Below are 12,998 nucleotides of genomic sequence, written 5' to 3'. Positions count from 1 at the left end.
TTAATGGGAGGATGTTCTCCCTCTATAAAGAAAGAGTTTGTACAAGACTAAGGTATATGTTCCTTTGGCATTTGGTAAAACTTGCAGATAAAAAACATCTGGACCTGGGGAGATGTTTAATTACTGATTCAGCTTCTGTCGGGTTATTAGATTCTTTGGGTTTTCTTTTTATTTATTTATTTATTGTAATTGAAGTGTATGTAGTCAGTTACAATGTGTCAATTACTGGTGTATATACATATATTCATTTTCATATTCTTTTTCATTAAAAATTATTACAGAATATTGAATATAGTTATTTTTTGAATAGACTTAATACTTTCTATTCCTGTAGGAATTTACCATTTCACCTGTTTTCAAGTTATTGGCATAAAGTTGATTACAATATGCTTTTGCTTCTTTGTGTCATATCTACCTTTATTCCTTTTAATACCTTATATTTTTAATCTGTGATTTCTCTACATTTTTCTGGACCAATCTCGCCAACAGTTTGCCAGTTTTGTTGATTTTTATAAAAATCAGCTGTTGATCTTGATTCTTTCTCCTTTTTATTTTTGATCATATTCTCATCTCTATTTTTTTTATTTCCTTTTTGAATTTCTTTGGATTAATCTGATGTTCTTTATCTAATTTAAATTAGAAATTTATCCCAGGATTTTGAGTTGTTGTTTGTTGCTTTATAAGCACTTAAGGCAAAATCTCTATGTGCCACCAAGCAGCACCACAAAATATCTGGTTGATAGAATTTTTATCTTTCATTTCTAATTTCCATAATGTTTCCTTATTTGACCCATTGACTGCATAGAAATGTGAGTTTTAATTTTAAACATTTGGCTGTGAGTTACATTTTTGTTGTGGTTTATAATGTCAAGATACAGTGGTCAGATAACATGTTCTATAGAATACTGATGCTATGAAATGTGTTGACCTACTTTATTGCTTAATATGTGGTTAGTTTTTATAAATACTCCAGGTTTGCATGATAAGAAAGTATTGATTTGCGGATATTGAAAAAACTTGCATCCCTGAGATGAATCCCGTTTGATCGTGGTGTATAATCCTTTTAATGCATTGTTGGAGTCAATTTGCTAGTATTTTGTTGAGGATTTTTGCATCTATATTTATAAGTGATATTGGCCTGTAATTTTCTTTTTTTGTGATATCTTTGTCTGGTTTTTGGTATCAGAGTGATTATGTCCTCATAGAATGAGTTTGGAAGTGTTCCTTCCTCTGCAATTTTTTGGAATCATTTCAGAAGGATAGGTGTACGCTTCCCAAGAGAATGAAGTCTTTGTTTCCGACAGTCCTGTGAGGCTCCTGCAGTTAAGCCCCACTTGCCTTCAAAACCAGATGTCCTGGGGTCTCCTCCTCCCAATGCTGGAACCCCAGGCTGGGGAGCCTGATATGGGGCTTAGAACTCTCACTCCTGTGGGAGGGCCTCCACGACTGAATTATTCTTCAGCTTGTGAGTCGCCCACCTTGGGGGTACGGGCTGATTATATTGTGATCATGCCCCTCCTACCGTCCCGCTGTGGTTCCCTCTTTGTTTCCAGTTGAAGATTTTTTTTGCTAGGTTCTAGTCTTTTTTTCGATGGTTGTTTAGCAGTCATCTGTGGTTTCATTGTAGTCGCCTCTGTTATTGTGGTCTTAAGACTTTAGTTCTATCTTCATGTTTTTACCCCACAAATTTGTATCATTTTTGTTTTTATATCCAGTGTTTGTGTGAATTAACATATGCTTACTATTTTATTTTCCCTTCTTCCTAAAGTAAAGGCTTTAAGAATTCCTATAGTGAGGATCTTTGGTAATAAAGTCAGGTTTGTTTATTGAAAGTGTCTGCATTTTAACCTTGTTCATGAAGGATAATTTTGCTCAGGATATAATCTTTGATTGACAAGTAAATTCTTCTCAGCACATTGGAAAAATTATTCCATTGTCTTTTGAATGCCTTTGAAGTTACTAAGATGTAAACATCATTCTTAATGAGAAGTGTAACAAACATGCTCTGTAAAATTTGAAACAAAACAGATAACCACTATCACCAATTCTAAGCAACATTTAATGAAGATCTAAATTTGCAAAATAAATTGATAAAAATACCTTGAAAGTGTAAGAATTGAAAAGGAAGAGAAGAAAATGTCATTATTGATAGCTTAGGTTGTTATTTACACAGGAAAATCCCAAATGATCTATAGAAAAATGTGAATTAATGGGAGAAATTACCTGGAGATTTTATCTTTTAATTGCACATTTGTGCATCACAAGAAATTATTAGAAAATTTAATGTTATAAAAGAAAAAGATACCTTGACAACAGAAACAAAAACTATAGGGTACCCCAAAATGCCAAACCCTAAGGTTTGTTATTTACATCAACACTTTTCACCAAAGGAAAACCGTGCCTTTTCAAGGAAAACCTTGATAAAAAATGTTACACATGCTTTGCTTCAGATATCCCAAATTAAGTAATAAAACCCAACATGTTGATTTATTACCTACATTTTAACTTAATAAGTTCGATACATCACTTATAGCTACAATTTTTCTCTCTCAGGAACCTATTTCATCAGATCAATGATGTTTATAATCTTCTCCCCAAATGTGTAAAATATATCACTTAGAGATGTATCAGTGTTACACTAACATTACTGATAACATTGACAGTTACGTATGATTTTTATGACCTAGTTCTCCAGGTTGGTTGTGGGTTCAAATATCAGAACTGCGTGCGTAGCACAATAGGCTTTAATCCCATCCTGTGTTTTACTCAGCTTTAGGAAAGACTACAGGGAAGGAAGTATAGTGTGACTAGCATCTTCATCTCACCCAGGGGCTCAGTGGCCACCCCAGCACACCACTTCTTTTCCTTTCCCCACTCACGCTGGTTGTATACGCCTGCTGAAACGGGACACACACCCAGGGAAGCCACAGCCTCAGTTTCCTACCAAGAGCTACAGGCCAGCTCTCAGCTGCCTCAGTAAGTTGCAGGCCCACAGATTGGAGGTTTCAGAGCACATATGGCAGTCAGCACGTTCCACCTCTATCTTAACTGGAGTTTCCAAAACAAACAAAGAAACAATACTGTCAGAAGTTGGACTACAAGGTCATTTCCCAAGGCCCTGTTGCTAAGCCTTTGCTCACACACACAGCAGCTTCCATAATGTAGTACATGATTTTGCGAAGGGTAAGGATACTTCACAAGGAAAACCATTTAGAATTAGTGGATTTCTAGGGGCTGGCTAGCAGGGACGAATGGGGGAGATAGTAGGGCAGAAGAATGAAGGATAGGTTATCTATGACCTTTTTTCAGTCCTTCTAAAGTTAATTCTCTTTTCAGGTTTTCTACTTCTTCAATTACTTTTGGTAATTTGTATTTTTCTGTGGGATCATGCATGACATCTAGATTTTCCAGTCTATTAGAATAAAATTAAACAGTGTTCTCATAACGTATGTCCATTTCTGAGAGAGACATGTTCACGTCTGTCTTTATGAGTATAACTTTGTCTGTTTCTCCTTCCTGTCAGTTCTGCATGTGTACTGAGTATGTATGTGTGTATGCATGAATTTATTTTTGAATCTATTTTTAGAAGCATCCTTCATAAAGGATTGTAACTTATCAACATGATAAAGATGTCTGTGTTCCCTTTAATGCTTTTCACCTTGAATTTAACCATATTTGATACTAATATTGGAAATTCTCTTTTATATAACAATTTACTAATATACCTTTCTCAATAATTTTGCATGTCAACTAGGAATGGCATTTCACTACATTAATGGAAAACTGACTTCAATGGTTAAACTAAAAAGGGTATTATTTTTCTCCTGTAGCAAAAAAAAAAAAATCTGTAGTCGGACAACGTCTCAGGGATAGTGCAGCTACTCAAAAGATATCAAGGACCCAGATGACTTCTGGCTACCTCATCAGCCATCTGTCACCTTTTTATTTTTCTGCATCAATTTGATTTTTAGATACCTCTCTTTTAAATATCAGCTTGAATTTTTTCAGCTACTCTGAGACCTTCTGTCTTTTAAAATATTTTAATAATAATTAATAACAGCATTAAAGAATTTTACATTTTAAATTATCTAATCTGTTCACTATAGTTTTTATTGGTAATATGTTTGGCCTCATTCTTACCATTAATTTTATATAAACATATTTTTACTTCAGGATTAATCCCTTTCCTTCCTTTTGTTAGATTCGATCTCCTTAGTTTATTCTTAGCATAGGAAATGAGTTTTTTAAAAGTCATACATTGTATTTATATTCTTCTAGAGGTTACACTTAACCCTTTTAAATCACGTATTTAAACTTTTTATCTAATAGCTGGAGTTAATGAATATTATTTCACAGAAAATGTTAAAATCTTTCACATATTTTCCCTTAATCCCAACAAATCCCCTGCCTCTCATTTAGAAATTGCCTAGAAATCTTTATTTCCAATTGTAAATAATATTCTTTAATCACAAATAAATAGCATAAATAGGTATCTACATTTAATTGTAGATTTTTCTGTGTTTTGTGGTCAACTCTTTTACTTATATCCCATGTTGTCTTTCTTGGATTTAAAAAAAAAAAAATGCAGCTGGAAAGCTGGAATACGTTTGTGAGTAATTCTTTAAGAAAGTATCTGTGGGTGGCAAATTTCCTGAACTGTTGGATGCTGAAATGTTCTTTATTTTGTCATCTCATTCAAGGTATACATATCTGTGTTCCCTCATCACAGATCAGTAGTAAGGATTCTGGGTTTTATTTGAAATGCAGATTTATTGAAAGGTCCTGAGCATAAGAGAGACGTGATCTGATTTAAGGATGAAAGGGATCTCCCTAGTTGCTCTGTTGAAAACAGACTGCAGGGGGACAAAGGTAGGAACCAGAGACCAGTTGCGAGGCTCTGGCAGCCATCCTAGTGAGAGGTGGTGGTGGCTCAGACAAGGACAATAACAGTAAAGGAAGTGAGAAGTGATCAGATTTTGGATATACTTTAGATACATGTTTTTAAAAAATCCTTTTGATTTCCTGACAGATTGAAAGAGGAACATAAGAAAATAAGAGTAGCCAAAGATAACTTCAGGGCATTGGACCTGTTCAGCTTGACCTGATGATAAGTGTAGATGTGCCATCAGCTGAGACTCCAGAGGGCTTTGATGGGTACAATTTAGAGTGGAAGATCAGGAGTTCATTTGGGGACATACTGAGTTTAAGATGTCTTTTACCTTTTGAATGATGTGTACCCATAATTCATAGTCTACAATTTGCAGTTTATTTCTTTAAAAGGAATCAAGAATTAAAGGAAATTGTGAAGCAACTTGAGTATAGAATTCATCTAGCTTTATTTTTTTTCAAAACTTAATTCTTGCTTTCACACAGTCTGAAAATTATTCTGTGTTGTCAAACCTTAAATTGTAAAACCTATGTGTTGTAAGTGTACATAACATTTAAAAAACAATTATAATAATCAATATAAATAGAATAAATGATTTGGGGAACAAATATTACTAAATCCTGTGTACATAGATGTACAAGCTGCTTAGGGCTTAGTATTTAGGACATGCGTGTTCACAAGGCCAGTAAGTTTTTTAGCAAGACAGAGTGTTTCAGCTAATCCCGTGACTCAGTTAGCTAGCGGTCAATATTAAGAGAGTTCCTGTTGTGTTATGAAATTGCTCTAAAAAGAGATTGTACCATATTACTCTCCAGTTAACAATGTTAAGGGTGACTGTTTCTCCAAGCTGTCATCAACTCTTGGTATTATCAAACATTTTAATCCTTGGTCTGGGTAGAAATAATCTAATTTTTAATTTTACATGTCTTGAACATTTTTCATATGTTCATTGGCTCTTTGTATATGACTTCTTTGTACAAAATATATCTGGGATATATCTGAATCTGTTACATTTGTTTTACGGGCAATTTAGGATCAGTTCATTTTTGAAAAGTTCATTTGCACAATCAGTATCTTAAACATTTGTTGACTTTAACTAGTATTAACTCATTATCACTGGCTGTTCTTTGGCTTTTTAAGGAATTATTTGGAACTTGTTGCAAAATCCATTCAAGATTGGATCATAAAAGAAGAAGCAATATATCAGGAGTCTAAAATGGCTGAGGAAATCATGAGGACCAAGAATGAACTGGAAATGAAATCTGCTGGTACCAAAATGTCTTCTTCTAGCAAGATTTATGCTGTTAAGAAATCTAAAAGTAAGTAACCAGTTGAACTTACATTTTTTTAAAGTCCAAAGATATTCTCCTACTTATTAATTTAATCAAGACAGTGAATATTTCAGGATTAAAAAAAATTGTCCACAAAATTTCTGTGACTCATCACTTTCCCTAAAAAATAGAACGGCTGCATTCCAAACATGAGAGTATTTGTTTTACGTTGACATTTGTCTTACATTGACCCCACTTCCTCCCAGATCTGGAAGATTCGATATGTTCAGATCAAATGTGATGTTAGGGAAGTGCCAGATGTCTATATTTTGGGATTGATAGGTTTCCCTATCTAAGACATGTTGACAATATAGGAAGTAAATTCAGAGTCAGTATGTCTCCATTAGAATAATTATGACTTCCAAAATGAGATTCAGACAGCCGAGGAGTAAACAGAGGAGTCCCGAGACTAACTGGGGGTTGTGATCTAAAAATGAAAAAAGGGATTCTTGGGGGCCTGTGACAGGGACTCGACAGGATGTTATGTCAATACGTATTTTAGAATTTTGTTGTTAGTTTTCATGGCTTTGATGCTGTCAGGGGAAGGGAGAAGAGGGTGACAAAAGAGGACAGATAGTTGATAAAGAAGTGAAACACTGAGGTAATTCGACAGGAAAATAAAGATATTTTACTGGGTTTGTGCAAAGGGAACAGATTCTGCGTGAAATAATATTTATTATTTCTGATAACCAAAGTTGAGGGTGATTGCTTATAAAGAAGCAAAGCTATGTAATTTCCAAAGTGTCTGCAACCTCTGTTGATTACCAAGGAATCTGTTCTTGGCTTGATTCTAAAGTAAAACTTAGAAAACCAAGTCAGTGATGCCACATTCACCTTTCACCAAAATGGTTAGATAATCCATCCATCAGCCTGGCCTTCCTCCTGCTGGGGACGCAGCAGGACAGCAGTAAGTACTTGGAATGCTGCATGGAACTGTATCAAAAGACAGGTGGGGCTGCCCTCTCACAACTGTGTCCAGGGCCGTACTTGCCTCTAGTAGGAAAAATTGTGGGTTGACTACCTTTTCTTTCTTCTGCTTCTGAGCAGAACCAAAAGCTTAATAACTATGTAACTGGATGTCTGTGGAAATTCAGTAAATGGTTGATTTGGGATTGGAATGTACCTGCTAGGTATTGCAAACAGTTTGAGACCTCTCAGGTCAGGACAGTTGTAAAGCTTCACAGCAGAATCACTAGAACAGCAAGAAGAGGGCTTCAGTATGAAAGGAAAAGTTAGATTTGTTCTTGTGGCCTTAAGGGATTAAATTAGAATGAATTAGGTTAAAACTCTAGTGAGAGAGAGTCCAGTTCAGTAAAAGCTGCCAAATCTTAACACACCGAGAATGGAATGTACTTCTACCGCTGATGGTGAGGTGCTCATCCCTGAAAGGGCTCGGTTCCATTTCAGATGTCCAGTCCAAAGATGGCAAAAAAAAAAAAAAAAAAAGAATTTAGAGATGAAGGAATGGAGATCCCCTACCACCCAGAGGTCTGGTCCCCCCTATGAAACTTTATTTTAGAGAGTTTTACTAAGAAGTTTAATTTCCTCTGGTTATAGGCAACAAAGGAATGAGCAAAACAGAGATCTCAGATCAAGAAAAAGAAAAAGAGAAGGAAAAGATTCCTTTTATTTTAGAAGGCTCTCTCAAGGTAATCCAAGGGAAAATAAATGAAACTGATTAATCGGAATTTCAAAATTATGTTGTGCTAGAGGGTTTGTGTAGTGTGACAGGAAATGATCTTTTTTGCTAAACTTTTGGGAATAATTGAATTTCCAGAATATATAAACAGCTCATACAGCTTAATAACAAAAAGCAAACAACCCAATCCAAAAATGCGCAGAAAACCTAAACAAGCAATTCTCCAGTGAAGACATACAAATGGCTGGTAGGCACATGAAAAAATGCTCAATAAGGTTAATTATCAGAGAAAGGCAAAGCAAAACTACAATGAGGCATTATTACTCCACACCAGTCAGAATGGCCGTCATTAAAAAGTCCATGAACGATAAATGCTGGAGAGGGTGTGGAGAAAAAGTAACCCTCCTACACTTTTGATGGGAATGTAAATTGGTGCAGCTACTATGGAATACAGTATGGAGATTCCTTAAAAATCTAAAAATAGACTTACCATATGATCCAGCAATCCCATTCCTGGGCATATATCCTGAGAAAACTGTAATTTGAAAAGACACATGCACCCCAATGTCCATAGCAGCACTATTTATAATAGCCGACACATGGAAACAACCTAAATGTCCATCGACAGATAACTAGATGTGGTATATATATACAGTGGAATAGTACCCAGCCATAAAAAAGAATGAAATAATGCCATCCCTAATACCATTTGCAGCAGCATGGATGGACCTAGAGATTATCATATTAAGTAAGTCAGATAGAGAAAGACAAATATCATATGATGTCACTTATATGTGGAATCTAAAAATAAAGAAAAGAAAAAGAAAGAAAAGATTTTATTTACAAACCAGAAATAGACTCATAGATATAGAAAACAAACTGTGGTTACTGGGTGGAAAGGGTAGGGGGAGTGGGGAGGGGTAGATTAGGAGTTTGGGATTAACAGATACACATTACTATATATAAAATAGATAAACAAGGGCCTACTGTAGAGCACAGGGAACTGTATTCAATTTCTTGGAATGATCTGTAATAGAAAAGAATCTGAAAAAAAAGTATATATATGCACATACATAAAATATATATACATATATGTATGTACATGTTTAACTGAATCACTTTGCTGTACACATGAAACTAACATTGTAAGTTGATTACATCTCAGTACAATAAGAATTAAAACAGTTTTTAAAAAATCATGGCTCATTTCTGTTTTAGCAGAAGAGTGGAAGCCATTTACATCTATTCTGATAAACTATATTAGGAATTTCTTCAATCTGTCTTCTATTTTGTTCCCTTTTCTAGGATCCTTTTTTCCTTTTTTCTTGTTTTCTTTTGTATTGAGGTTATTTTCTTTCTTCGTTTGCAATCAATTTGATGATAGGGAACACTAATCTTAACCGTAATGAAGTAAAATGTTATTCTCCCCATCTAAAGAATTATTTTTTTCTTATTAGTAGACTATTATGGGGGAAATTTGTACTCAGTGATTTTTTAATAAAATATTTGCAGAAATTACTTTTCTTGCTCATTACATAAATACCTACCCAATGTCCTTGTTTTTACCTTTTGACCCAATAGATCTAAAATACTATATGGCCCTTGACAGGAAAGGTTTAGAATGTATACATTCTATTTCTGTACTACTAGTAGTTACTCTTTCTCTCTAGCTGGTTTGAAAACATTCAGTGATGTGCTGATGAATATTTAGCAGTAGCTCTCTAGAGAAAAAAAAGTCTATAGATAGATAAAGTTTATTCTCTAGAGAAAAAAAAGTCTATAGATAGATAAAGTTTATTCTAAATAATACCCTTTATTGTGAATTCCATTTAGCCAGTTGATTCTCACGGAATGCTTTCATCAATTTTTTACCAAGCTCTTATATCCTTAGCCAGCCTATGGTTGCAACTGACAAACAAGTGTAGTTCCAAAATGAATGCTGATTGATACTTTCATTGACGTGAACAGGTAAGACAAAAGTGAAAAACAAAGGGATGTATCTATGTATCTCACTTATTCATCAAAGATAAGAGCAGCCTCTTTGCTGAATCAGATAATAGTTTTTAAATACTGGAATGATAGTTCCTCAGTGTCTTTGTGCTAGTTACAATATTAACGGCTCCAAACACAACATACTTTTAAGTTTAATCTGTATTATTAACATTTTCTCCAGTACATTTTTAAGTCTAGAGGATCAACAAATAATCAATCCCTGATTTATAGCATTTGCTGATATCCATAGTATAAATACTCCAATCATGGCTGATTTCAAGCTACCAATATGATGTCCCTGAATTCGGAGTTGGAAGCAGTGTGCTGTAGCACACCACTGTATTTCTACCACACACATACAATTTACACTGATAACTTCAAGGGCATAGATAATAGTTACATGTAACAAAATTAATTAGGAAAGTGGCAAGTTTTGAGTATTTATTGCCTTTGTTTTTAATGTTATTTAATTGTGCATTTGTGTCATTTGATTTTAATAATGGCTGTGATTAACAACTGGCTCACAGAATTCCTGAAGATTTAACAATATACTCTTTCAAGTCAATAAAAGCCAAGTCACAGCCAGCACACCACTGTTATTTCCTGGATTTGAGTCATTGATCTTCCCAAATGTTAAGATTAGTGGTTTTCATCAACTCCAGAAATATCTCAGCCATTATCTATTCAAATACTGCCTTTTCAAAACTCTTATTCCATTTCCAAGAGGGCATTCAAACTCACTTTATTATTTTTGATCCTCTCATTTCTTAGTGACACTTTTGATGCCTCCTTTTCTTGATGCATGTTAGAATACTTATTTTACATTCTCTGTTTGATAGTTCCAATAGCTGCAGTCTTTGCAGGTGTAATTTCACAGTTCCTCCTTCAGGTTTTTGATTTTGGCTTATTTCCTCACATTTTGTGATTGTCCTTTGTGAACTCACATCAGCCTCCAGCCTTTTCAGAATATTTTTAAGTTAATGCGCATTTTGGCTACAAATCTATGTGAGGACAGACTTGTGGCTAGGAGTTCTCAGGGGCGGCCTTCATTCTACCCACTTCACTCCTGCTTTAACTCAAGAGTCAAGGTTAAAATTCATGATCTTACTCTATGGGGCAAGATTTTTTTCTAGTTCACTCAATGAAAGCATCATTACAAAAATACCTGCCCTTTTCAGAGGTCTCTGGTCTGATCTCCCAGGTTATGGCTTTAGTCCCTATAAATCCCTAAAACCCAAGTTCTAGGCTGCCAGAGATGGGCAGATAACCCTGGGAAACTGCTGTTTTCAGTTTTTCCTTTCCTCATTAGATTAGTGCTTTCTCTTATGTTTTACTTTGCTGCCAGTCCTCCCGTGCATTACAATGCTGATTTGTTATTTTATCTATTTTGGAACTGTTTTATCCCAGGAATGTTTCTTTGACATGGTCTACCATACTACTGATTAACCATGTTTAGGAACTAAATTGGGGCCTGGACTCACGTGGAGGCAAGGAGACCAGTTATGAGGTTGATACCTAACAGTTCAGGCTAAAGATAAAAAGACCTGAACTAAAGAAAACTTCAACAGAGGGTGAGAGAAAAAAGCTGCAGTGAAGAGAATTGGCAGGGGGTGTGAGAAATAGAATCAAGAGTGACACAGTTTCTAGCTCAGTATTTTGATCTGTCAAAGACACCGCTTATAAAAACCATGTGAAACAGTTTCCAGAATGAACCTCAATGGGATCAACTTTGTTTCAAAATCCTATTAAATTTGTGTGTGTGTGTGTGTGTGTGTGTGTTTTGACAACTGTTTATTTTTCCTATCTCACCCAGGAGCCAATCCAAAATTGATTGTTGCATTTAGTTGTCATATCTCTTAAGTCTCCTTCAATTTGGATCAAATGGTTTTTCTATCTTTCTCTGTCTCTCATAAGCTTGAGAGGTTTTTTTTTTTTACATTTTTTTATTGAGTTATAGTCAGTTTACAATGTTGTGTCAATTTCCAGTGTAGAGCACAATTTTTCAGTTTTAGATGAACATACATATATTCATTGTCGCATTCTTTTTCGCTATGAGTTACCACAGGATCTTGTATATATTTCCCTGTGCTATACAGTATAATCTTGTTTATCTATTCTGCATATGCCTGTCAGTATCTACAAATTTCGAACTGCCAGAAAAATCCCATTAAATTTTTTATATGTGTTTGCAGGCCTGGAAAGAAGAACAAGATCGATTAGCAGAAGAAGAACGCTTAAAGGAAGAAAAAAAAGCAGAAAAGAAGAGTAAAGAAGCTGGTAAAAAGAAAGGCAAGGAAAAGCCAGAAAAAGAAGACAGGAATTTCAATAGAAAATCTTTCACAAAGGACAAAAGTAAGGAAGAGCAAATAAAGATCCCGGAAATGGCAGAGGAGCCCCTCCAGGAACCAGAACCCGACACTGTCTACACGGTAAAAGCAATTTTCTAAAAAAAAAAAAAACCCCTTTGGGTCATTCCTAGTTGTCTGGGGGAAAACACAGCTTCTGTGGAAACGTCAGGTTCCCCGTCTTCACTGCCACCATGGAGGCCTCGGGGTTTCTTCCAGTATAAATCATCTCAGACCTGTATTCCACCCTCTTACACCAAGGATCTCTTTTGTGGCCAACTACCAAGATAGGAACACCCCCAGGCCAGTTTTCTTGAGTGCCATGAAGCTAGGTTAACTAAGGGTGGTAAAGATGAACATCTGACACGTAAGCATTCACTTAGGTATATATGAATAAGCGTCTCTGAGAGGTCAGAGCGTTACTAAACCAAACATGGGTCTGCTTGCCCACACCCAGTAAAGCCAGCCTACTGACATTGGGTTGTAGTGAAGGAGAGCACTTTATTATAGGGCACCAAGCAAGGAGTCCAGGGCAGCTGGTGCTCAAAACCCCTGACCTCCCTGATGGGTTTCAGCGAAACATTTTTAAAGGCAAGGTGAGGTGGGGGAATCCCAGGGTATGTAAAGAGCTCATGCACAGCTCTCTGATGGGTTGATGGTGAGATAACAGGGCAGTGTCACGGGGGTTAACATGATCAATCCTTAGGCACCAGGAGGTCTGGAGGCTCAGTGCTTATGGGCATCAGGTAGCTCATTTCTTCCATTTGGTGGTGGTTTTAGCATCTCTAAAGTGACTAATCAGA

The 12,998-nt window shown here is 35.6% G+C and overlaps 1 protein-coding gene across 1 annotated transcript in view; it reads left to right on the top strand.

Annotated features, from left to right (window-relative positions):
- The window catches only part of SPAG17 (sperm associated antigen 17), a 192,200-nt gene that overhangs the window by 103,698 nt on the left and 75,504 nt on the right, over window positions 1-12,998 (top strand). Inside the window, exons 19-21 of the mRNA XM_074370283.1 lie at window positions 6,029-6,207; window positions 7,777-7,868; window positions 12,043-12,279. Of these exons, the coding sequence (XP_074226384.1) occupies window positions 6,029-6,207; window positions 7,777-7,868; window positions 12,043-12,279 (508 nt within the window). The remainder of the gene's footprint in view (window positions 1-6,028; window positions 6,208-7,776; window positions 7,869-12,042; window positions 12,280-12,998) is intronic.

The sequence above is a fragment of the Camelus bactrianus genome, chromosome 9 (assembly GCF_048773025.1).
Source record: "Camelus bactrianus isolate YW-2024 breed Bactrian camel chromosome 9, ASM4877302v1, whole genome shotgun sequence".
Lineage (NCBI taxonomy): Eukaryota > Metazoa > Chordata > Mammalia > Artiodactyla > Camelidae > Camelus > Camelus bactrianus.
Note: the sequence above shows the minus strand (reverse complement) of the source record. Positions and strands in the feature narration are given on the sequence as shown.